The sequence below is a fragment of the Varanus komodoensis genome, unplaced genomic scaffold (assembly GCF_004798865.1).
Source record: "Varanus komodoensis strain SLA01 unplaced genomic scaffold, ASM479886v1 scaffold10, whole genome shotgun sequence".
Taxonomy (NCBI): domain Eukaryota; kingdom Metazoa; phylum Chordata; class Lepidosauria; order Squamata; family Varanidae; genus Varanus; species Varanus komodoensis.
Genome location: NW_025335269.1, coordinates 18,858,766 through 18,885,649, shown reverse-complemented (window position 1 = coordinate 18,885,649; position 26,884 = coordinate 18,858,766). Strand labels below are relative to the sequence as shown.

The following is a 26,884-nucleotide window of genomic DNA, read 5'->3' as shown; positions in this document are numbered from 1 at the left end:
CAAAGAAGGCAAAATGGGGCATATGGGGGGCAGGAAGGGGAGGAGGCTGTGGCGAAGGATTCCTATTGGTGTTCTAGGCTCTCCAGTACTTTATCTAAAACAGCCATCTCAACAAATTACATAGGATGAGGACTGGTGGGGGCAGAGACCACAGGTGCTGCACCTCATTACATGGGTAGGATGCCTCTGCGTGCAGAGGCCTATTTTCGGGGAGGGGGGGTGTGCGTACCATTTTGCCCTTAAGCATCTACTTGCATCACTGGGTCCAGATTTAGTGCTGCCTTTATTCTGCAATCATCTTCCTTACTAATGGAATTTTCCTGAGGGATCAGATGAAGTTATATTTGTAACCTTCCTGTGTTTTCCCATAATGTTTTATCAAAAGCATCTTTTCTCTTAAAACAGACAGACATACAGACAGGAGGCAGAATAATGCACAGTGCTAGGAATCCTCAGTGTAGAAGCACCTGAAGTATAACTAAATCTTGATCCAATCTGGTGGCAGCATTGTACTCAAAAAAGTAAGGAACCTTTGATGAGTTTGCAGCGAAGTGCCGTGAGTTGCTTTGTCTCTTCCTTCTGGGACTATTCCTATAGAACCCAGAAGGGTTGCGTAAAATATTTACAACATCGGTGTAATTTTAAAAGATTAATAAAGCTTAGTAGTACATCATTAATTCAAACCCACAACAAAATCCTTGTCTGTGAATACATTCCCACACAGATATAAAAAGATACTTCTAAATAGGAAAACAATTAACAAAATCCAAATTCTCCAATATGTTCTACTGAATGGGCTATACCAGAAGAACAACAGGGAGGTTATTAACCCAGTGTCCAAAAGTCAGGATCGTTTCTTGGAGCCCAGTCAAGGCCTTAATGCCTTCAGCTTCTTAAGAAGAGCACCAGAGATAATTGCCTTGCAAGTGCTTTCCCTAAGTATATTCCTTAGATAAGAGCTTATTTTGCAGTGGGAACTGAAACTGTTTGCCCCTTCCATCTCCCAGAAAGATCAGTATCTGTGCATTCCGAAAGACTCTGGAATGGGGAGAAAAAGGAACTTTATAGAATAATAGCAAGAGGTTTTAGGGAGAAATATTGATGTGTTACTCATCCAGGCAACTTTGGAGGTCCATGGAGTATTCCCTGGTGTATTCAAGGAAACAACATGGATAAGAGGAATATAAGCTTTGCATGTTTATATTATGCATCCATATTGATAATGTATTATTAATGTATTATTCATTGTATTCAATATCCTCTTTGACAGAGATTTTTATAAGTATCCTTGAATCTAAAGTGAGATGCCTTGACTGGACCAGACCATGGGGTTAAAATAGATTCCCCGTTTCTAGTTAATAGATTGTGATGGATCCATGGTGATTACCTCCCTATAACTCAAAATTATCATTTGAAGGATGAGTTGCTCCAGCACAAATTCACTGGAATTAATATGAAGTATGCTTGGTTATTTGTACCTTAAATGTTGCATAAAACAGCAAATATTTTTTGTGTCCATTTGGCCTTACTATAAAAATAACAAATGTAATGGTTCACCAAAAGGAGTTTTACCTTGCATCAAATTTCACCTGTCACCCCCTGCTGCTGTCCTCCTCTAGAGAGCCTCTTTCAAACTTGCCCCTGTATTGTGACTGACTCAGCACAGTAGAGGGGAAATTGCATATATGAATCAGTGTAAGAAGCAGTTACTGTTCAGTCTTTGCTGCAAGTCCATTCTGCCTTATTGAAGTTCAGTCCACAGAGTAATTTGATGTGGCGGTTCCCAAATGATGACCCAGGCTACTGAATAGATGGCATTCAGAATGCAAAAAGCACAGCCATAAGGACTGTAATAGATCACCTATTTCAGAAAACCAAATCATCACATTATTATCAAGTAATAAAAGGCACAGCTGTGAATCAACACTGAAATCTTCAAGGAGGTGGTTGGTGAAACAAAAATTACATTACTAAATTAATACTGATATCCCCATGTTGTGATTTCAGATAGTTGCAAGTCCTTCTGATCTGCACACAGGTTTTCTTTTCTTGTTTCTGAACTAGTGGACATTGAGATCTGCTTATCATTCAGTTTTTCCCTCACTTCATCATACTATTACGTTTCTTTCCACTTGTGTCTACTACTAGATTAGACTTTCTGCATTTCAATCTGTTGCAGCTGGTGCCTGGTGTGATCTTTTCCATTCAGTTTATAAACAGAGGTTTTCTGTTGCTGTTTCTTGAAGCACCATACCGCCAAGATTGCGGCAAGTAAGAGCAAACATACTAGAGTCACTCCAGTGGCTATCATGGGGCCTTTATCTTGGCTGGAACAATCTAGCCCTGCACATGGTTCAAAAGTGGTCAACGGCTTTCCACCTAGTCCATAGGTAAGAGTGTCTCCCACAACATCTGCTGATGTATCAGTAAACACGTTCTGACAAGGCACAGTTGACACCTCTTGCCTCGGAAAAGCCAACATTTCTTCCTCATTGGGCAACTGGATGTGATCAATGAGGTGGAGTGCTGCAGATGTCTCCAATGCAGCCAAATTTAAATGGGGGACTGTGGTTACTGAGGCCAGCTCCTGAGTAGCAAATCTGATAGATGCAGTTGGGGCATAACCGATGGCATCATCAGACCCTTTGCTTACACTTATATTCTCAGGTCCACTTGTTGGCTGAGGTCTTAGTATTTGTTCGATCCCATCTTTATCTTGTGTCAGTGATGGGACTGCCCCAGTCTGTAGGAAAGCCTTTTCCAGGGTGCTGCCACCTGTTTTGCTTACTCCAGCATAAACTGATTGGTCACTGATGTCATCTTCCATTCCCATAGATCCATCTATTTTATCTCCTTCCTCTTCTTCATCTTCTTCTATTGCTTCCTGGGTGACAGGGTAGCCATCTAGCCAGGACTCCTCCTTAGAATCTGTACTTTTAGCTGCTTTTGTGTCCTTGTTCACAATGGTAGGGCCAATAGGGAAGTCCTCACTTTCATACAGCATTTTCGTGCCTTGTTCATCATACATCATTTTCACACCGATGTGATTGTTTCCATCAGCAAACGGAATCTTTTTGTCATCATTTGTGGCTTTCTTTGGTTCATTTTCCTTTTCCTCTGTCTCTTTCACATTATGTTCTTCATTAAGCATAGATCGGTCATCAGGGAAATTATCTTCATAATCAATATGTCCCTCAGTTTCATCTGAAAAAAGGGAAAATTAAGTGTAAAAAAATTACAAAAATCTCTGAGGCATGAAATCCACAGTCTTGATATGGAAGTCAGATAGACAGCATGGACAGCATAATTCTGCCTTGTTTATGCTCTCTGTATATTTCTGAGCCCAATTCAAGGTGCCAGTTTTGACTTATGAAACCTATGCATCTCAAGACTGACTTAACATCTGATGGCAAGAAAAGGAGAGCTTTTCACCTAACATTAGCATTGGCATCATTTTGGCAGCAGGTTAAGACTTTGCTCCCATACCTTTTATTGTATATAATTCTGGTCACCGTACTTGGAAAAGGACATTTCTGAGTTGGAAAAGGTTCAGAGAAGGGAAACAGAAATGATCAAGGGACTGGAGCAACTTTCCTATGAGGAGCGGTAAAACTACTGGGACTGTTTAGCTTAGAAAAGAGGCAAGTAAGGGAAGACATGATAGAGGTGCTTAATACAATGCATAGTGTGACGTAAGATGGGAGGGAGCAATTTTTATCCCTCTCCTATAACAGCAGAACCCAGGATTACACCATGAAGCTGACTGGTGGGAGGTTTAGGACAGATGAAAGGAAGTACTTCTTCACAGAAAGCGGAATTCACTGCTATGGGAAGTGGTGATGGCTACCAGTTTGGATGGCTTCAACAGGGGATTGAACAGATGCATATAGGAGAAGGCTATCAGTGGCTATGCTGGCTCTGTGCTACCTCCTTCACCAGAGGCGGCATCCCTGCATAACACCAGTTGCTGAGAAGCTTGGGCAGGAGGAGGTCTTGTACCCATCCAACTTGAGGGCATCTGTGGGCAGTTGGTTTGCCACCATGTGAACAGAGTGCTGGACTGAATGGACCTTTGGTCTGATCCAACATGGCTTTGCTTATGTTCTTATGACAGCATATGAGTGGTTTCTTAATTTAGTTGTTCTATAGCATTCCATTATTCAGGGTTTTTACCTGTTTGAAATTGTTCTACATTTTTGTATGTTTTAATTTTACTTGCAAATCACTTGGAGTCTTTTCCAAGGTTGCCTGTAAGCCTCCAGATCCAGGGGATACCTAGATGGGCATGAGAGGAGAAGTGACAGAGATGATCTCTGCCTCCTTCCTCCCCCTATCCTGCAAATGAGCTAGACGAGCAATTTCAGACAGGGAGGGAAGGAGGCTGGAGTACAAAGCGGCTGTCTCATCACCTGAAGGCCCCAGCCGTCTTCCCCTTCAGCCCCCTGCATCCCTTCTCTGAGATTGCTTCTCCAGCATCAGAGATGTAGCCACACAGTTTTTCAACACAGGCTGTAAGGAGGGAAAGGGAATCCCCAGCTCTTTTCCTATCTCAGTTCTGGCAGTCCAAAGAATCCTATGGTCTCCTAGATACTAAGGACCATAGGATGAGTCTGAAAGAAAAGAGCAGAAGAACAGGAGGAATTTATTTGCTAGATCTATTAGTTCACTGCCACTACTCGAGGTATTTTCCTCCATTACTCCATATCCTGAACTGGTTGCTTTGTTTTTGCTGTCTCCTACATAGGAATATAGTCCATGAAATACCATTTCTGAAATCTATTAATGTGGTTGTCCATATGCAGACTGATTATATCCAAGTCACAGTAGAACAGCATCCATATTTATAATCGCATTAATCAACAGTATCACCTTGGTAAGACTTAACATGAAATCCACCAAATGTATTAACCAAACTAAATAGGCAAGAAGATCTCCTAACTAACTTTGCTTCAAGTACTATTCTTCTATCATGTGAGATACAGATTTACATTCCTATATACATTTGTTTCAGCAGCGCCTTTTAAATAATTTTCTTTTTTAAAATAAGCTTTATTTGAGAAATTACACTCCTAAAAAACAAAAAGAAAACTACAAACAACATCCATCATCAAAAACATCGAGCCTGCTGGGTCAGCCCCCACACCCTTCTTTTTCCGTTTATGATAACTTCAAATCATATTTAAATCTATGCAAAGTCCCATTTCTGTAGCCAATAATAAAAAGAGTCCCAAGTTTAATAGAAGTCAGCCTTTTAAATAATTTTCTGAATGCTTTGTCTAACAGCTAAATTGAGCCCATAAACCCCCCACTTTCCAATCAAGCATCTTAACTGTAACACAAATCATTCCCACACCAGTCCTAAAGGAGTTCCAAAATATTGCTAGCCTGTAGGAACAGTATGTTTGAATCTCTTCTCTCCCCACAAACTTATTCAGTCTGTGCAGTTTCTATCAAATATTAGTACATATCCCAACAATCAGCAAATAATTTCTAAGATATTCTTTTTGCTCCAACTTTTTCTTCTTGAGACTAATTTTGATTTGTCATAAAACAGAAGACATGCACAAGAAGTATTGTAGCTTTTGCTTACGTTTTTTCTAGCAGTCATTTATAAATTCCAGCCCATGTCCATATATAGTCAGGATTGCAGCAAACAAACAAAAACCAGAATGCAAGACTATACTTGACTCTGACATCATCCTTGCTTACTCCTCTTTTAGTTCTTCCTTTCCCCAGAGGAATGGCAGGAAAGGGAGGACATGGCACAAGTTCCTCCTCTGCCAGGCTTCTAGCAGGATAGGGCTTTCCTGACTTCTCCCACAAGGAATAAATGTGGGTAGAATTGGTACCAATCCCTCCGTGCTTTGGTTTATATTGAACAGTTTTCCACCTGAACTAAGAAGTGGATTTTTACTGAAAGATCTGAATCTGTGGTTAAATGCTCCAGATACATTGAATTGCATCCAGAGTTCCACCTCTGCACGTGGAAGCCTGTTTTCCAGGATTTTTATTGAACCAGAATCTAGTGGAGTTTTCCCACCAGAGGAAGTGGGCAGGATGTCCATTTTCACATATTTCTTCTTTCCCCTGCAACCCTCACTGCCTCCTGTTCAGGAGGGTCATTAATCCTTCAGAACAGATTTACAGGGATCTATGGATTTTGTTAAATCTGTATTATCTCTGGGGAATGGATCACCATTTGTTCTGTCACCTGGTCATCAATAGATTTTTTTTATTTCCCAAATTTGCATTTGTGTACACTTGTACAAATTTGCATTTCCAAAAATGTGCAAAGACCTACAAAATGCACATTTTCACACTTTAGCTTATTGGTGAAAAATGACATTTTTGGTGGTTTTCTTTTCATTTTTTCATATTTTTATACATCTAAATTCTTGTAAAATGCTGAAAAGTAACAACTGGTCCACATTTCCACAGAAGCCGTGTGACTTAGGAAATGCTCATCTACTGCATAATCTACAGGTCAGATTCATAAAAATCAGAATGCATTTAAGTCCATGGTGGGATTCTCTGATGTTTAATGTACTGGATACTTAAATGCACTGGATAACAGATATGGGCTAGTATCTAATAATATAATCATATGTCTATTTAAATAGCAAAAAGTCCTATACTGGGGTATGCTGGGAGTTGCACGAGTTTTCTTATCTACACATGCATAGTATTGCATTTAAGAGAGTGAGATATTCATAGTAGGAAACACCTGGTTTGGATTTCATCTATGATCTGTCTTAGAAATACTATAATTCTGAGATCACTGAAATGTTTGCAAAATTTTCCATCTTTGGAGAAAATGCCAGTGTCTGAAAAAGATCCAGCATAGGCACTAAGTGCTTCAGGCTCAGAACTCTAGACACTGTCATTGGTATTTTTTTTCTTTTTCTGTAACCATGTCTTGGGCTCTCCTTTTTCCTGAATCCCACATCATCGTTGCACCACAGAACTCTTCTTTTCCAGGCACTTGAAAAACAAACAACAACAAACTCCACAATGGTTTCTTCAAAATTGCACAACATCTTCATCAAAATTACTGATACAAAAGGAATTTGCATAATTGTTTTCATAGAGCCAACTTGCTGAATATCAGATCTAGGGAAGCTGAATACACTAAGCTGGAAGTTATCTTTGCAATTCTGGTTTAACATCAGAATAACTCAAAATAATTCTTGAGAGTTGGTGTCTTGTTTTGTCCTGTCTTGTCTTGTGTTAACCTGAAACTTTAGCCACACAATCCTGTATGTTTCTACTCAAAAGTAAGTTTCATAGAGTTCAGTGGGGTATAGGCTATTGAACTTAATGGGACTTACTTTATAGGACTGTACTGTAGAAGCGTCTCTGCAAAACAAAGGCTGCAATCCTATGCACACTTATCTGGTAGAGTATGGCTGATTGAATTCAGTGGACTTACTGCTGAGTAGGCATGTAGGACAATGATGAAAGTCAACCATTCCAACAAGTGCACATTTTCATTCCTTTCCAAATTTTGTGAAGCTTATTCTGTTTTACTTGCCTTGGTTGTGTCATGGCTACCCTATTTTCCCCCTGAAGAAGACAGAAAGTTCTGCCAGAAATAACGTTTTAGACGTCTGATACTTCTTAGAAAAAACATTGATGTTGACAAGGAAATTCTAAAATATTCTCTCCATCCTGGACTTTAGTTATTGAACAGCATTGTGCACAGTAAAAGAAAGAGAGGGAAATGCAAAGGAAGACTTATGTGAATTATTATTATGTCTGAAAGTCTATTCACTGGACCATTTTGCTGAAGTTATTTTTACTTTTCTTAGAAATAAATGTTGGTATCAGGATGTGGCTTTATAAGGTCAGTTCTTAGCTAACATATGTTGATTTGGGTCTGCTGAGGCCAAAAACTACACTGATCTAAGGATACGGCCTACTATTTTTGAAGCCACAAAGTTCCAGAGCAAAAGACAGGAAACAGGACTGAAAATTGCTTCCATAATTACATCAGTCTAATTGAAAGGGCTATTGGGCCACCCTCTAAGTCAGGAGTGGCCAACTCAGCCCTTCTTAACAAGTGTCACCTGCTATGGTGGTCAAAAGAGGATAGCATCATTTAGACACTGCTAGGAATGGCCACACATTGGGGTGACTTTTTCTTAACAGTCAAGTATGAGATTTGTGTCAACAGGATTTCACTCTAGGATGTTATTCATGTACATAGCAGGGCTTCCATCTTTTCTTTTTTCCGGCATTTGTGATAAACAATGTACTTCATAGCACAGATCACAACAGTGGGTGCAGATTGCGTGTATCCACCAACAATGATGAGTAAAGTTAAATGTGCCCATCTTTGGGCAAACTTTTCCTGCTAGGTGCAGTGAGGGAAATATGACCCTGGGAACTCCATTCTGTTAAGCCTAAATTTGAAGATCAGCTGCTGTAATTGCTTATTCAGTGTCTGGAGTCAAACAAGACTCACTGTCCCATTTAAGTTCTTCTTAGATTGCAAACTATATACACTGAATTTATTTTAAATATTTGGAAAGCATAGGCTGTTATACACATGTTGCTTTATGGTAGAAAGGTAAACATAAGAACTTAAACTTGTTCCTGGATCTGTCTTTGTCACTTAAGGGTCAGGTGGTCTTGTTGGCTTGGATTGCCTTCCACCAGCTTTGGCTGGTGACTCAGCTACACTCCTCTATTGGCAAGGATAGCCCGGTTTCCATTATCTATGCTCTGGTACTCTCCAGATTAGATTACTGCAATGCACTCTTTGTGAGGCTGCCCTTCAGCTAGTTCAGAAACTGCAACTGCTGCAAAATGCTGCAGCCAGATTAATAACTGGGGCCCATAGGCCCAAACATGTAAGGCCATTTCTGGCTGGCCTGCATTCTTCCAGACCCAATTCAAGGTGCTGCTTTTAATCTGTAAAGCCCTACGTGGATTAGAATCGCAATAGCTGCCAAAGCAACTCAGTTGCATTCTACTCAGACATTACACTCAACCTTGGGCCTTCCTCTGAGGGCCAACACCACAGGAGGCTTGGGGGTGGCAACAAAGGGGGGGGGGCTTTCTAGGTGGTGCCCCCCCCCCCAATGGAACAAACTCCCCACTGTGGCTTGGCTGGCACTAAATCCATTATCTTTTTGGTGTCAGGTTAAGACGGCCCTCTTCTCTGAGGTCTTCAAAAACTTAGTTAGCTACTCATGAGGCCTTGACGGGAATCACCAGGAGTTTTACAGAGCTATTTTTTTGCAATTATTTGCTCTTATTTGTTTTTATCATCTGTGTTTAGCTGTTTTAAACTTTTTATTTTTTCCTGATTTCATGATATTGTTCTTGTCTTTTTATTGACTGAGCTTTTTCAGAACTTTGGCTGTGGAGTGGTAGAGAAATCACATTAATAATAATACCAATAAATTAATGGCTTTTACCTTCTTCACAAGAAATAACAGTTGACTTTTGATCACATTGTTAGTTCAACAAATACATATAGAAGAGTGACAAGGGCAGATCCAAGAGACAGTCATGTCCTCATTTAATTAATCTCTTACGCTCATTCAGGGTCAATTTTATAACCTTTTATCAGAACTCTTTCTGCTCCTTTGATTACCGAATTCTCTGAGCAATGTTCCTCTGCTACCCAATATAGAAATGTTCAGGGTCTCTTCCTGTTGCCATTTAGCGATGAAACAGTTCCAAGAACAGGTCTATGCTTCCTAATTTGTGCCATGTGGTATTTGGCTTGAAATACAGCATTCTGAAAATAAGGTTTTCCAGTTACCTTCACACTTGACCATCAGCAGTGGTGGCGACTATGGTGCATGGGGGATCTCCAAATCTGCACAGAGGATGTTCCATGAGCAGAGCCCTGTCTCTCATGGCAATTCCCTGCCTTTTGCAGGAGACAAAACCTGTATTCAACCCACCAGCTGCAATTAGGATCAGTTGGGTTTTGCTTGTTAATACCTCGAGCTTACATAGTGAAGGGTTGAAGCAAGCAATGGCTCGTCTCAAGATCTGTCCCTTTTCTTGCAAGTTTCTTTGATGCTCATCAGATGTTTAGAGGGACAGAAGGCCAGTCCTCCCGTTTGCTCCAGGAGGCAGAGACTGGGAGGCATGGGTCATGCAAACTGTGTGGTGCCACCCAAGCTAACCTGCTGCCCTCAGGTGTGGGTAAGGATGCTGTCCCAGTGGCATGGCCTCAACTGCCAGTCCAGGCTTTGCACATGGAAGGGAGGCTAGTCCCCATCTCAGCCTTTGCCTCAAGTAGTAAAATGTTTTGGGCCAGTCCTGTTTTAGTCCACGTTAGAATATTTGTCATGTTACAGCAATGTTCTTGTTACATCTACCCTAGAATAAGATGATTGGTCCCAGCAGTCAAAACAGTAAAAGAAGACATTCTAGCTGCTGTTTTAATAGATATGGAGACTGGCTGAAGATTTCAGCAGAGGTGAAATCCTTTGCAGTGCATGGAGAATATGCTGGGGGGGGGGAGGGTCCAACCTCCCTGCCTTCTCCACCAGACGTCTTATCTTTGCAGGCTGCTAGAGTGGGGAGCAGCCTTCAGCACCAGGGTTCTGTCCTGTTAAAGCTGCCTAGACATTGATGAAGGCAGAGAACCAGTGTGCCCAAGTCCGTCATGTAAAAGATTGGCGGGGCAGTGATACATAGGAGGTATGGGTGCTTACTGCGACAGGTCCCATTGTCATGCCCCCAAGGAGGGTCCAAAATTGCAAGCATCTGTGTAGATCTGTACTGACAAACTAGCTCTAGCAGTCTGATTTTATACCGCAAACCTTAAATGAAATGCACAAAGATGTGAGCTCCAATCCAGAATATTAAGATAGAATGCCCTCAGTCAGGAGGCTCACCTTTGACACAAGCCTGGACTTGACCAAACCATTCTCCACAGGTGTGACAGAGCAGCGTGAAAGCAGCATCTTTGTTGCTCATGACATACCCCTGGGCACAGACATAGTGCAGCTCATCTCCCATCTCAAACCCGGTGTGCCCATGAAGAACGCTGTGAGGGAAGGACGGAGGGTCCCCACAAGGTTTACCTGAGCAGAAAAACAAGCAGGAAGCAAACCGATCAGTATGAGCAGAACCAAGCTAGGTAACCATTGTTTCTGATGTAGTGTAAGACAGTCTACTGCCAATTTAGTGCCCTTCAGATGTGCTGGACTACAGACCGATCTCCACCAGCATGCACAACCAATGGCATGCTGTCCGGGGATGATTGGAGTTACAATCAAACAGTCTGGATGGTACCAGGTTGGGGAAGGCTTGTGTGATAGATGATTCAAATCCAGATTCTGCTGAGAGGATGTCTTTCAGCAGGTTCTCCATGTTTTTGCTTAATTTGGAATCCATACAAAAGAACAGGAAAAAACCCTGCATGTTTCATTTTTCAGATCTAAAAACACAATAGTTTTCTGGGTTGAGAGTACAATTCAGATTTGGGGATAGGCACAATAAGATGAGAGACTACCAAGCAGATCTTTAGGGAATCTCCTCTTTTTTTATTCCTAGCATGTGACAATCAGTGTCCCGAGGACAGCGTCAGCCAAGTACTGTTCAACATGCTCACACAGCTGCATTAGGGAAACTGCCCACTCTTACAAGAGAAGTTAGACAATCCTGGAACTCTCAGAGCACAGTTTCAAAGGGGAGCCAGCCTGTGTGCTCTTGCATATTTCATTTACTCCTGTGAGCAGTCTACCTGCATGCATACTCTTGTTAGCAGCAGAGAAGAAGGGAACTCGCAAACGGTGATAGATTATATACTGCATTGCTCACACAAACAGATCACTTTCATGTGCAGTAACATTTGCAAGAGAGAGAGAGAGGTAGGTGAAATGATGGATGGACTTGAAAAACCTACAACATTAAAGCCCTCTCAAAAACTGCATAGCACCAAGAAGTAGCAGACATATATGTGACATATTTGTATATATTTAACATAACCTTGAAACACGTGTCTTATTGTTTCTGTGAGTATCAGTGGTTTGGGTTAGCTGGTCCGACCATTAAAAATTGGAATAGATCATTTCCTCTGCTTCTGAGATTGAAGCTGAGTATCACTGCTTTTGTGTTCAAAACAACTTCACCCACGCTTGAAAGACGTACTACAGGAATATCTTTGTTTATATGTAGCCAAAGTGGCACCACATATGCACAAGAGGAAGATTTGGAGGAACTCCAAGTTCTGCAGAAACACACACACACCCAAGAAGAAAACTTAAGGTCACCTCCCTGGAATAGAGAAAGGAAGACTGCCTGTGTTTGATGGCCACTGAATGTTGAGTGGCTTTTATGGGAGTAGTTGATTTCCACAGATTTGGAGTGAGATGGTAGGTGGGAAAATGTAGTGCAAAGAACACAATCTTTACTCAATCAATTAAAGTACGTTTTGTGCATCACTTACATCAGAATGCCAGAATCAGTCACCAACGAAGGTTGTATGTTGTATTTTTTCTCATTAACTTAAATGATACTATCAGATAATTGGAAATGTCCTAAGTTCAAGGCTCGTGATGGGAAGGGAAAGAAAACTGAAATGTTGAATGAAAACTGTACGCACGGAAAAACCAGACCATAACTGAACAAATTCAGTTCTGTTTGCTAGATTCACATGCGTCCATGTGGTATATATTAGGGACTCTGGTGTCTTATTTTTTCCTCCCTTGTTACAGAAGAAAAAGCCAAGGTACATAATTCATCATTTTTATGAGGAATTTGTTCCAGAGCTTTCACCTGCCAAAATTTGATTCCCATTCATGGGTTCAACCACCGCAGCAGCTGGGTCATTCACATTTTCTGCAAGATAACAAATTATTTTTGATTGTGGAATAGATACACACTTGTCGTACAACCTCATGGGCTGTTCATATGGAGAAAGAAGTGGAGAAGCTCAGATTATTAATGCAGGAGCCTTTCCCAAGTTTTTTTTCTAGAAAACATATACAGGAAAGTTAAGGAGCACTTATGTTTCTGTATATCCAACTTTATTAAAGAAAGTTCTCTATCTGCAGGCCTGCTTAGTCCAAGAGAAAGATTCACAGGAAAGATGCAGAACCATTGGCCTGGATCTTGAAGTTGCCCATCAGCTGTTAGTACCTGGGCTTTGGTTGGTCAGGATCTGCCCCGTTATGGTAGATGTACTTTATTTCTATTCACATTATACAAAAGATTTCTTAATGTCCACATATACCTCTAACTTATCACATGCAAATATTATGCAAATAGATGCATTTCCTCTTTTTGCGGGGGGGGGAAGTGACATCAGAATAGGGTCTGGGAGTGGGTGTTCCGTCTCTTGAAGATTTCTTTGCCCAGAAGCTGACTCAATTATGCAAAATGAACACATCAATATAACTGAGAATGGTTACAGATTCTAGCTATGCTTGCTGTGACATTAAAGGTATTCCTAAGAGGTTTTTTTTTAAATTGTAGCTAAAAATGTGGAATCTGGTCATTTGCTCTGAGTTCTCTGCTTGGTGCCACACTGTGGTCCAGATTGCACAGGTTGACTTGGGAGGGGCTTGTAGATGGTGGGACTCAACTACCTGGCATTTTGCTCACTTCCAATTCCACAGTTCTGGAATCTTGAGTTTCTCTCTCTCTTTTTCAATGAACACAGCAACTATCTTATCAAGAGCCTGAATTCAGCCCAGGCATGACATAATGGGTCTGTGGCATTCCACCCAAGCTGTAAGCAAATAGTTGCATCACTTATCTTAATGGACATTTTTGAAAGAAAAACAAACATCAGGGAGATTGTTCTCGTAGTGCATCCCTGCTGACCTTTGGCCTTCACACAGAATGCATCATATCTGCCACTTGGAGGAGGGTCCACTTCAAGCTGAACATCAATCACTTTCACACTCTGCAGCCTGCTGCCTGTCCTGTTACATAGGGTTGTCCTAAAACAGAGGAAGGGCAAAAACATGATTAGAAATTTGTCTGAAAAATAGGTTGTGCAGAGAATGGACTACATGTGCAAGGGTGAAAAATAGGTAACTATCTCGATTGTCACCTGATATCAACCTTTTATACCAACTCTCCCAAGTCTAAGCCCTGTTTTCTTGCCCTAGACTCCAAAACACCAAACAGTACTTTATAATACAGATCTTTTCCAGCACTTCACTGCTAGCAAGATAATTAAACCGTAAAAGCCCCCTAGGAAGCTGAAAAATAGCCTCTGCTAATGTAAAGACTGAGTGAATGTTGACCTGAAATTTCTTCCTAAATCTTTCCCTTTCATTCACACTGTAGGTTCCACCTTGAAGACAGCTCCCGCTGGTGGTGTGTCAGCCAGCAAGCCCTTTAACTGAGTAGCTCATCTCTCCCAACACCTCATCACAGGGTCAGAGGCCAGGCATGGCAATGCTCCCCTTCCTCTCTTGGGTCCCTCTCTGTCTCTTTCAAAGCATGTCTGCTCTCAGGATCAGCCTGGGAAAATGGGAAGTTCCTGTCCCTCTTTGATCCTTCTGCCTTCCCATTGCTTCCCCTTCAGAGTCTGATAAACACGGACCCATGGAAAGTCAGCTCTTGCATTTGTTCTGCACCTGTTCCATAGGTGCAGTGTTGTTTTAAGGACTTTATCAGACTTCAGTGCCAGAACGTTATCAGTCAGTCAGGTTGTAAGCAGGCTCAGCCTGGTATCGAAGTGCAGGATTCCCTCCAAAGCATGTTGCACCCCAGCACCACCTCCTCGCTACTGCTGCTGCCACCAAATTTCCTGCAGTGGTGATTTGATACTGAACTGTGTCAGGATGATGGCAGCAAAAGGGACAACTTTGCTTTAAAATCAAGCATAGAATCATAGAATAGTAGAGTTGGAAGGGGCCAAGGGCTGTCAGGTCCAACCTCCTGTAGGACACCCAAGTTACACCATCCCTCTCAGATGGCTGCCCAATTGCATCTTGAATGCCTCCAGTGTGGGGGAGCGCACACCTTCCCTAGGTCATCGGTTCCATTGTCGTATTGCTCTAACAGGCAGGATTTTTTCCTGATATCTGGCTGGAATCTGGCTTCCTGTAACTTGAGCCCATTATTTCATGTCCTGCTCTCTGGGATGATCAAGAAGAGATCCTGTCCTTCCTCTTTGTGACTGCCTTTCAGGTACTTGCAGAGTGCTATCACACTCTTCTCTTCTTGAGGCTGAACATGTCTAGTTCTCTCAGTCTTTCCTCATGCCTCCAGTTCCTGTATCATCCTTGATGCCCTCCTCTGAAGCCTTTCTTAGCTTGCATCTTTCTTAAATGGTGGTGCCCAGAACTTGACCTCACTACAGGTGAGGTCTGACTAGTGCTGAGTATAGTGGAATTAGCACTTCAGGGAGTATGACCCCAGTTGAAGCAAACTGGCATTCCCAGAAGCATGAGTCTGCTCATAAGTGATCCTGTAAGACAACTGTAGGGAATGACTGACTAGATGTGCTGGAGGTTTGCATCAGCAGCACTTGCAGTAGAGCATTTGGTATTACAGTGCTCAGATTAATTGTATTGTGTTGTTTTGATTGTTACATTTACTGTTGTTCTTACACCTCTGTGTTTAACAGCTAGTACTACGATGCCTCTGTGCAAAGTAGTATACAAATTTAAATTTTAAAAAATACGGGAGCAAGTCAGATGCAAAACTGCCTTAACTATTCACATGTGTGTCTTTAACTAACAGTGCCATTTCTAAAAACTTGCTGTGTCACAATTAAAATGGACTCCAGATGATTAATCTAGAAGGTTACAGTCCTATACACACTTACTGGGAGTAAATCCCATTTAATTCTGTGGGATGTAATTCTGAGTAAATATGCATGAGTTTGTTTTTAATGACAGTCCCTATGTCTACCACTTTGAGATCCAGAGCCCAGGAATGCTGGATGTGGTTCCTGGGCCTTAACTTCCCCACTCCTACCCTACAGGGAATTGCATTGCCTCTTATAGGGAAACCCATCTTTTATTTTCTTCTTTTACTTGCCAGTTTTGCTTAGAAAAAGATCAGATAGCATTGACATTGAAAATCAAGGCCATTTCTGAGCCCAGGCCAATGTCTCTGTTCTTTTAGACAGGTCCTGATCACCCTTGAGAATAACTCATTGGCAAATCATAAATTTCCCCAACTCATTTGGTGCCTGTAATGGGATTTTGTTTTTGTGAGATAACTTCATTTCTGAAATACCCATGCTACTGATTAAATAATTCAACATGCTGTGGATGTTAATCAGCTGGACTCAAAAAGAAATGACCTGGAAACTGAACAACTGTGCCTCAGAGAAAGTGACACAGGTCTCATTCACATCAGGTGCAGAGGGGTTTGACATGCGTAATTAAGATGGCATAATTAAAGGAAGAGACAATGAAGCAGCACTGAAAGGAAAATTTCTAGCTCAGGGGGTAGAACACATCCTCTGTACACAGATAGTTCTTGACATTTTAGTCCTTGTGTTAGCATGCTTTGAGATCTTTGCACTGCTTCTGGCTTTCACTGGTTTTTACTCTGCTTTTATTCTTTTGGTTTAATCCTACTATGGTTAAATTAATACCATCATTTTCATCAAATAATAATTTACTGTATTTTGTTATTGTATTTCATGGTTGAAGTCTTGTTTTGTGAACCACACAGAGAGTTTTGACTATTGGGTGGTAGAGAAATGTAACAAGTAATAATAGAATAAGAAGCCTTTATTTCAACCCCTGTTATCACCAATTTTAAAAGTATTAGCTGGCTGTGATGGGAAGGAACAAGACTCTAGAAATCTGCTGTTACTGTGACTGGACAATATGGGACTAGCCAGACTAGGCAGATTTCTCTCTTCCTCTGGCCAGTCATCCACATCAAATCTGATCAGAATTATCTAAAGGAAAATATCACTGGGGCTCTCCAAAATGGATTGCCACTGGGAATATACTTTGTTTGAAAAATGTATGAGAGAGGGAGAGAGGGAGCGTGAGCGAAAACTTCTGTGATCCATGGAATTGTGCAAAATATAACTAATTACATGATTTATTTTGTTTTGCATAATTCTAGTCAAAAGGAGGGCACAATGAAATTTACAGGGCACCAAAGCTCCTAGACCTATTCAATAGAAAGTTTATTCCTCTCTGGCTTTTTTCAGCTGGTATTGTTTACATAGTTTCAAGTCCACCTTCATATGTGTAAGGGCTAGAAACATGCACATTTTAAAAATAAAAGCTGAGCTGCTCAAGACAAAGAATTATGTTTCCAGGGTCATATTCTGTGGCCACTGCTGCAGAATGTGCAACTGTGCCTCACAGCTTTTGTCTTCAAATCTAAGTGGGACTCATCAAACTGCAATTGGTTTGCTCCATCCTTGTTGATCCTAGGCATGCCTTGATCTCTTGAGTTTCACCTTAATCTTTGTTTCCTAAATCAGGTTACCAATTCTTAAGCAGATCAAATATTAAAGCACATCTTAATTCTGTAGATTGGGTTAAGTTTCCTATGAGTCCTAAAAATATGTTTTTGAACATAATGCCAGAGATTCTTTCAAAGAACATGCGAGAGTTATTCAAATAAGGTATGAAAACTGCAGCAAGGATTACAATTGCTTCTAAATAGAAAACCCCAGAATGTCCAACAAATGAAGACTGGAAAAATAAGTTGACAGTGTATGCAGTGATGGCAAAATTAACTAATTACATAAACAGAAGACCAATTGAAGAATTTAATGATAAATGGAAATTCTATTATATCCAGTATAATTATTATGATGTAAAAGGAAGCTTGTTAAAATGCTGTTGATGATTTATAATTGATTTGAAGTAACTGGAAAATTCATTGGTACAGAGAATTATAGTCATTCTTTTTTTTCAAATTTCAACAGAGTATTTATTGACAGAAAGTTTTGGTCTCTGGAAATTTGCAGGTTATAAATGTATTAATTATATTGGTTTAAAATCCCTTGGTAATTTTATTTCACTTCTTTTCTTGTACTCTTTTTCTTTCTGTATCTTATTTATTTTAAGAAAACAACAAAAATATATAGTAACAAAATTCTGTAGACTGGGCTCCTTTAACATCAATTTTATCCTAAGACATACCGAGCAGTTTACCCTTTCTTGCCACTGCATCACCTTGTTAATTAAGCCTGGTACATATGTATTTTGAAGACCACTGGATTTTGACAAACAGGTGACACTTTAAACATATTGTGAAAAATAAATGCATTTGCAGGAACTCAGTAGGAATGTGGGAAGAGATCACATTGCATATTGGGCTAAAGTGTACAGTGGGAAGAAGTCCTTTTGCTTTACAGTTGGAGGAGACCTGTCAGCCAAGTGAAAATTCTCAGGGTACTGTCGGAATGAAGGATACAACCTTTAGAATGGCTGTATCTTCTTTTGAAGTAAGGTTACACACTGAACACCTACTTTTTCATCCATTTTTCACATCTAACAGCTGAATTCATAAATCATCCAGCTGAGGGGCAGCAAAGGGCTCTATCTGCTATACTGAACACTCAGACATTGCTCTAGAATTGAAGAAAAGTAGTATGGGTTTTGTAGAGTGCTGATTTATATTTCTTATTATTTCTGATTGTCAGTGTTTAAACAGGAAAACACAGTTATAAATTATAACTGAGAAAAAAAGCATGAGGTTATCATTTATTCTGAAAGATTTTTCAAATCACCATAAAAATTTGTTTTGGATAAACTTGTCTATCTGATCCCTAAAATAGCTTCTAGAAAAATATGGAAATTTAGTCAATAATGCAAAATCTTTTTAGGATGCTATCCAATGTAGCTGCCTATAGCCAAGTCTAGACTGCCATGGAATATTACAGGGACCCAGCTATGAGACTGGAAAAGAACCGTAGCTACACCTCTGTGGAAGAAACCACCTCCACATTTCTTCCACCCTACACAGGATACCTGCAATCTTCCAAATTCAAAGGGTTACAGGCATCCGGACTGGTTCAAGCTCTACAGTAAATCGTTCATGCTGCCTTTGAACAAGCTAAGCCTTGCATCATCTGAAAACCAATTATTACTTGTTTCCTTTCTCTACAACCCCTAGCTGAAGCTCTCTGGATGGTTTACAACTGTTTACAATAAGGATGGCAGTTCTGGATTTTAAGAGATTTATGTCTCAGCAGGTGCTACACATGTTTTCCATTGTAAACTGTTCTCTCTTCCTCTCTCTCTCTCTCTATTAACCAGAGTCTCTTTGCAATAAAATTAGCCATTGCCACCAAGATTGTGAGGTTTAGAAATGAGTCATCTGGGTTCATTAGAGGGTAATTTTTCTTGCTTCCTTTCTCCTTACCCAATTGAGCCGTCAGCCAGCCATCCTCTGGTGCACATGACAAAGGAACAATCCCTTATTGCTCTCCTTAGTTCTTCTGCACTGGCTAAACGAGCACCTTCTGCAGCGCATGACTTCTGCGCCATTGCTAAGTCCAGATTCTGGGAGCCATTCCTGGGTCCAAGGGCAAACAACTTCCCTACAAGGAAAGAAAGTCCCAACAAAGTATAACAAATTCACTGTGAATAACCTTCCATGATTCTGAGTTTCCAATACATTGGTTTAAGATCTTTGCCTACTGTTTTATAGTAGTTTGTGTGACCTGGAAAGCCTATGCACCCATCCTACACAGTAAATACCACTGAATTCCTTGTCAGTTACTCTTCACTAATGGGGCACGAGATTGGAGGAATTTCCTATCCCAGCCTAACATTTTATTGTGCAATTTACACATAAGTAGCCATACAAACAAGCCCTTTTAAGGCATTGGCAGGTTCACATGTCATGAGAAGCAATACTGTGTAGAAGCGCCTGAAAGATGATCAGCTTCAACATAGCAATCCTCTTCCCATTCACCATTTTCATCCCTCTAGGTCCTCCAGGCTGTATCCCAGGAGGTGCCATGTGGAGGAAAGAAGCTTCTCCTTCGACAGTCAGAATCACAAGCTCAGTTCTGCTTGCGGTGTCTGTCAAGCATTCTCAGCTGCGCAAGAAGGACTCATACCCTAAAGCACAGCTGAGAGGACAAGGAGCTGGTCAGAGGGGACAGCTGGAACACGAAGTGGTGTCTAAAGCCATGCTCAAGAGGCACTTGATATATATCACAGACAGATGTTGGCTACTGGAGCACACCAAAGAATTTCAGAAGACTGATCAGTGCTTTATAGAATATAGCAAAGCCTGAAACTGTGTGGATCATGAGAAGGTATGGACAGTCCTTATTTTTAATGGATGTGCCTTGATCACCCCAATGTGTGACAAGTATTATGGACAAGAAGCTTCTGTTGAGACAGTAGATGAAGGCACAGAAGTATGCCAAATGGGCAGAAGGATCCCTAAACTGGGTCTTCAGAAGAAGAAAAAGTGGAAGTAGGCTAAAAGTGCACAGGATTCACCTTCAAAAGCCATTTCACTGGTATTGCTGTCATCACCTACGCTGAACACTTCCATTGGCCATACCATACCAAGGAGCAAGCCAACTCTGGTTGTGTGAAGCTCAAAGGGAGAGTGTGGGATCCTTCTCCAACTCAGGATTAAGCCAGGTATGTTCATGAGATATAGGGCTCCTCTCTGGCTCAGACCCAAGACACACCACCACCTCAGTTACAAACCTCAACTGAACGTTTCCCTGAAATCACTGTTTGGACAGTGGAGCCTGAGTTGACAATTCTTTTGGTCAAAGGGTACTCTTATCTGCAGCAGCAACACCAATCCACCTCCATTGAGCCAGCTGTCCACTTGTCCATATGTATGATGCATAGAAATTATGACAGATTGCTTACTGGTAAGAGGACATTTGTGCATTCTCACAACCCACCCACCATTCCCACTTTGGTATTGTTTCCCCTGTGTTGATGTTTAAGTATTGGTATCAATATCAAAGTTGATACCAAACCCTTTTCCCTCTTGGTCTCAAGGCCACAGTAGGTGGCCTCAGGTAATTGTGGGAACAAATGAGAACCCACTGAGAACATGTGCACTGAGGCGGTGGGGGAGGGTTCCCACCAAAGATTCCTCAGCTACAGAAGTTTCCAAATCCATCACAAAGGTGCAGAACCCATATGTATGAATGTCTCTGTGTTTCTTTTAAAATAACAGATTAAAATGCATGAGTATATGCTGAACTTTTTTTGCATTTGTTATAACCAAAGAAACTAGCACTTTACAAACATGATAGTTAGTTTTTATGATTAACATTTTTAGATGAGTTAAATAGTTTAGGTGATGCATGCTGAAAATATAACAGATAAAACAACATTTTGTCCTGTGGTGAGTACATTCAATCACTTATCTTTGAAACACATATCTCATTTTTCAGTTTCCTAAATCCCCAACAACTATATCAAGCAAACACATGTATACATAGAACAACAGCAACAGCAAAAACTCAAATAGTAGTAACTGGAAACAAAAACAGCCTCATTAATAAAGTGCCAGATTAGCCAATAAACACTCTTACAAATATGATCAATTGGATAAAAGTAGGTTCATCATGCACTAAAAATGCTACAAACCAGAAATTTAAAAGGCTCAGGAAAACAAAAGGTACTTAAGCTGACCCTTTAAACTTGGCAAGGAGGGCTCCAGTGAATCTGCTGGGGAGAGTTTTCTAGAGAACAGCCAATGCATAGGATCCTTCCCCCATCGCTCTCCACCTCACCTCTGATATTGGGGGCACAAAGAAAACAGCCTCTAATGTAAATTTCAATATCTTGGAATTTTCATTTGAGACCAGGCAGTCCTTTAGTTCTGCTCCTTTATTGTTATAAAGTGATTCCCCTTTATTAAAAAATGTATGCCACAAATGGCTTCCATTAATATTACAAAAACACAACTTGACCTTGTCCACCCAGGCATACCTGCTATAGTCAATTTTCATGCTCATTGAGTTCTTCAAAGGTAAGTAGAGATAAAAATGGAGATGATGATTTTGGAGGGGAAGTATTTCTGGGCTTTGCTTTTCTTTCAACCAGCAATTTCTCTCTACAGTAAAATTAGTCTTTCGACATGGACGAAAGCTTTTTATGAGTAGTTGTTATATCTATTATGCTCTGAATTTCATTGTGCCCAGAGGTCTATTCCATAAAAACATCAGTTTGATTAGTTTTCTGTTCAGTGTTTTACTCAGAAAAGAGTACATGGGCTTCAGATTTCTTGCTTGTCATGACTCGATACAGAGCAACATAGTTTAGAAAATAGCAAACACATAGCTGAATATTTGGAATTATTCTGCAGTTATTTTTCTAACTGAACTGTGTTAGTCTTTACAATTGTGGGTTCATGCATGATCCAGTCAAACACTTGTAGATTCCACAGACTTAGAGAGTTAAGATTATACCCAACTTTCTCCTTTTGATATCAGTGGGATTTATTCCATAATCATATGCATGAGTTCCACTATTTTCAATGGGGCTTATTTCCAAGTAAGTTTCTGTAGAACTACACTCTTAAAATATGTAACTTTGGTTGTATGATGGCCTGAAAATAGAAGATATGGTAGGCAGCCCTATGAGCAGAGCAGGACTTAGGTCTGAGCAGGATTTAGGTAAATGTTCATAGAATCAGACTATATGATTAAAGGATCATAAGGATATAAGGATCGTAAATAAGGATTCGCTTATGGAGGTCTTAACATGCAACTGGGGATCTGTGTCCTCATGACCCTTGCAATCTTCTCACTTGCTCAGTGGTGAAGCATATACTTTACATGCAGAAGGTTCACTACCCATCAGACTAGGACTAGGTAGGATCCCCTGCCTGAAAACCTGGAGAGGTTCTGCCACTCAGTGTTGGCAATCCTGGAATAGGTAGAACACTGGCTTGATTCACTGTAAGAGATCTTCCTGTATTCTTGTTTCAGAAAAGAAAACACACATACACAATCACAAACATAAACATGAAGGAGACAAGGGGTCCAGGCCTGGCACCCTTCGCCCAATTAAAAACAACAGGAGTGAGAGATGCAAAACTTTGTTTTATTCTTGATAGTAAGTTTGATCACAGTAAAAGGGCAATCAACCCAAAGCACATGGCATAGTCCCCTTTTATCTCTTTGCTGACCAGGTAGCAATGACTGATGTTCATTGAACTGAAATTTCCACTGCAGTGAGATTGGTATGTTTGAATTCCTGTTGCTCCTGCACTTACCTGGGAGGCTGGGCTACCTGGGAGCTCTTGCAGGAGATTGCTCAATCTCTGGCCATGTGGAATACTCCAATTTATGTTGGTGTTGCCTGTAGATGTGACCAGCCTGCCCAGGCTTAATGCTGGCCAGCCAGGTATGTCCTACAGACACAAACACACCTTTAAAGCCTGAAGTGTAATCCTAAGCATGTTTGCTCAAATATATGTCCTTAGGATCTAATCTAAAAATACAATGTAGTAACTAGAGATAGAAGAGGGCCATCAAACCATTTTCAACCTAAATTTTACTCTGGAGAAGCTCACAGAAGATGCATGCAAAAATGACATTGCCTTTAGGTTAAAACATTTTCTGCCAGTATTTTTGATGGAGGACAGAACTGTGCAAAATTCTGGAAACCATCAAATTATCAGTGATTGGAGAATGGGGATGCTGCCCAAGGAAATGGGGTGCCACCATGTGGGGAATAATTACAACTCCAGGAAGTCCATATTTAACCTCCAAGGCCTGAGATTTGAAACAATCTGGACCTTCAGATGCAGTGGGGCAATGCAGCAGGCCTGGAAAGCATTATTCCCAACTCCATGGGTTAGCAGGAGTAGTACCTGCACTTCTCATGCCCCAAGCAGAAGAACTGAATGTGCCTATTATTCACTGGAATCAGCACACTTACAACAACCACCTACAAATTCCTAAAGTCACATTTCATTTCCTTTGCTTTTGAAATGTCAGTTGTGCCAGTATAATACAAGTAATTTACATTATTGGGGTACACTGCAATTATTCCAACATAATTGGAATAACTTTTGAAGATATAATATTCATGTTTATTGCACTGGATACAGGCAAATCCCCTGCACAAAGATAACATAATAAACCCCTTTCACAGAATAAGTCTGGAATTTCCCTATAAATCTCCTAAGAGAACAGAATTTATAGTCTTACAATCTGATTTCACATGTATCTGCCCACCCTGAAATTACTGTGAAGAAACCTCTAATGACTCAGTTAATGCTTACAATAAAACTTAAAAGCATGGTAAGTGAGTGAAGAACCAAGTCTTTACAGAGCCCATCTGTCTGAATGCTTGTCCAAATACTATTAGCATACTCACATTATGCTTATAAAAACCCATAAGTCAATGCTAAAAATAATAATAATAAACCTTATTATAGTGTAGGGGCGGTCCTAAGGTTCTTACAGCTGAAATCTGTAAGGGTATATGTAACAGAAAAGCACGTGCAGTGGCTTCGACAGAAAAGGACATACTGACACTAAAGTTTTATCATTCAAAAATGGCTCTTGCATCTTCTTTTTCCAAAGATAACACTTTGCATTATTGGCATTTTAAATACATCTACAACTTAAAGGAGATGTATTTTAGTGGACAGCCCTGGATACATAGCTATGCATTAGTGGATATGTGTTAGTGGCCAGTCATGGCATACAACCCCATTTTTTTAAATTTGAAACTGTGTTTCACTGAGTACAATGAAATTACTCCTAATAAATGTGTTTAGGATTTCAGCCTAGGATTTCAGCCTAAGGCTGTCATCTTACACATACTTATATACAGGTAGCCCCATTGAAAGCAATGGAACTTACTGATTTAATTCAATATACTCCTGTGTAATTGGCGCCTTCTTTCTAAGCATATTTACTTGAAAGTATTTCCCACTGAGTTTAAGGAAACTTTACATGCAACTATAGTGGAACTATGGCATAGCATTGCTTGTTTTATCAAGCATCAGAAATTCAAATAACTAAGGATGTCATCTCTCACACTCCTATATGGGAGTAAATCCTATTGAGCTCAGGTTTACAATAGAGTTGCACTGTAAACCATTTTAAAGCTAAGAAAAATAATGAGCTAAACTGGGTGTGATGTGGAATGAGATTTTTAAAAACAAAACAAAAATTTCATTAATAGGCTAATTACATAATCAACAGCAGCTTTTCAGAGCCCCAATTCATACTAGGCACATAGCAGTAGGAGAAGAAATATTAATTTTTCCCATCCTACTGTATTCTCTTTGTTAAAATCATCTTCCCCAAACTGCCATTTGCCTCACAGTACAAATATCTGGAGACATTTTGCCTGATAAAGACCTCTCTGAAGCATGAAAGCATTTGTATTCTGATATTAAACGAAGTCTGTCAGGATCAATATTGTTCTGTGTCCACTGAGTAACTTGTTTTTTTTTAATTAATCAAAAATAACATAAAATCTTGAGATGGAAAAAGTTGAGAATATTTGGGAGTCCCAAGTTCAGAGTGCAGTAAATTCTAATAAAGACAGTAAGATTCCCAAACACAAACAGGATATCAGTTCAGATACTTATTCTGAAACTCAACTCTGAAAAATAACGAAAGGAGAATCAAAAAACATAACTTCCATTTGCAACATCTGGAAACACAGAATTTTTCACTCATCCTCCCAGTGATGTTCTTGACCAGTTAAGCCTTTAGTGTCCCTGTGAAACCTATCCCATCCCTTCCTACCCTACCTCTTTCTTTACACCACAGAACCATCAGGAAATAAATCAGTTAGACAGTTTGAATGCATAAAAAAAGGATTTGCTAGACCGTTAAAAGAGGTGGAGTAGGTATTATGAATAGGAAATAGACCAATCCACCAGAAGGGGGACCCACAATCAGGGTACAAGTCCTTTTCTTTGCTCCATTCTTACGTTCAAATCTCAGCAGAAATAGGAAGCTGCAACTGACATTCTGTTCAGCAACACATGGGCCAAGTGGTCCAGGAGAAAGGTCCCTACCCCGCTCTGTAGGCTAAAAACCAACTTTGAAAATCTGTTACTCCCACTTTGGCTGTGGAGGAAAGCCAGACAGAAGTTCTTTGGAACATGTAGGTAGTATATTTGGGCTTAATTAAAGGCTTACACAAACACATATTTGGGTATTCAGTATAGGCAAACCTCTTTTCCTTTTCCAAGAAAGTATTACAAACCGATTGATTGCTTTTCCACACACTCACACCATTATAGAATAAAATTAAAAAAAGAAACAAAATATAATGCAAACAAGAGTCTGTTGCTTTTAAATCAATGAACAGAAAAATCCAAGTGGCAAAATTCTTGCAGGCAGAGTTGTGTTTGGGATCTTGTGAGTATTTGCATAAATCGTGTTGCAGGTTTGCTCTACAAGGTTTTCATTGATTTCCCCTCTGCCTTTGTTTCTGCACTATCAGTAAGTACTCTTAAGCCTTGCTTAGATTTTGTTTTTCTTCTTCATCTAAGCTCTCCAGGCAAAGCAAATTTTCCAACTCGTTTTAAAATCCGGAGCACACACACATACTTACTTTCAGCTATTTTTTTCACCTTGAATATTACATTAAATTCAAAGTTCTGCTAACTGCAATCTAAGAACAGCAACTCAAGACTGTGCATGAACTTACCATCAGTTTTGACAGAAGCAATCTGGAAAAAGAAGACGACGGCTCCTACAAACGGGATGAAGGCGGGAGCCATGGCAGAAAGGAAAGCAGGGCTGGGACGGGACGGGTGGAGGATGCTGAGGACTTAAAGCAGCGAGATCCCGTACCTTGGACATCCACCGATGGGGATGGAGGGCAGAGGCAGAGAAGGAAGCGATGGAAAGAGGGAGGGGAGCAAGCTTCCCCGACTGCCCTAGGGAAGAAGGGGGGGGGGCAGAGTCCAGTCTTTGGAAAGAGATTTTATCCAGCTCAGTTGCGTGCATGGAGAGCCCGTGTGAAAAGTGGCATTGTGTTGTGAGTAAAGACTT

The 26,884-nt window shown here is 40.5% G+C and overlaps 1 protein-coding gene across 1 annotated transcript; it reads right to left on the bottom strand.

The window, feature by feature from the left end:
• Positions 1 to 476: 476 nt before the first annotated feature.
• Positions 477 to 26,610, bottom strand: SUSD5 (sushi domain containing 5). Its single transcript, XM_044419134.1, has 5 exons — positions 26,538 to 26,610; positions 19,282 to 19,459; positions 13,798 to 13,916; positions 10,863 to 11,051; positions 477 to 3,204 (listed from the first exon to the last, which is right to left on the bottom strand). Exons 1-5 carry the CDS (start codon positions 26,608 to 26,610, stop codon positions 2,150 to 2,152), a joined length of 1,614 nt encoding a protein of 537 aa, XP_044275069.1. The 3' UTR covers positions 477 to 2,149.
• Between the last annotated feature and the right edge of the window lie 274 nt (positions 26,611 to 26,884).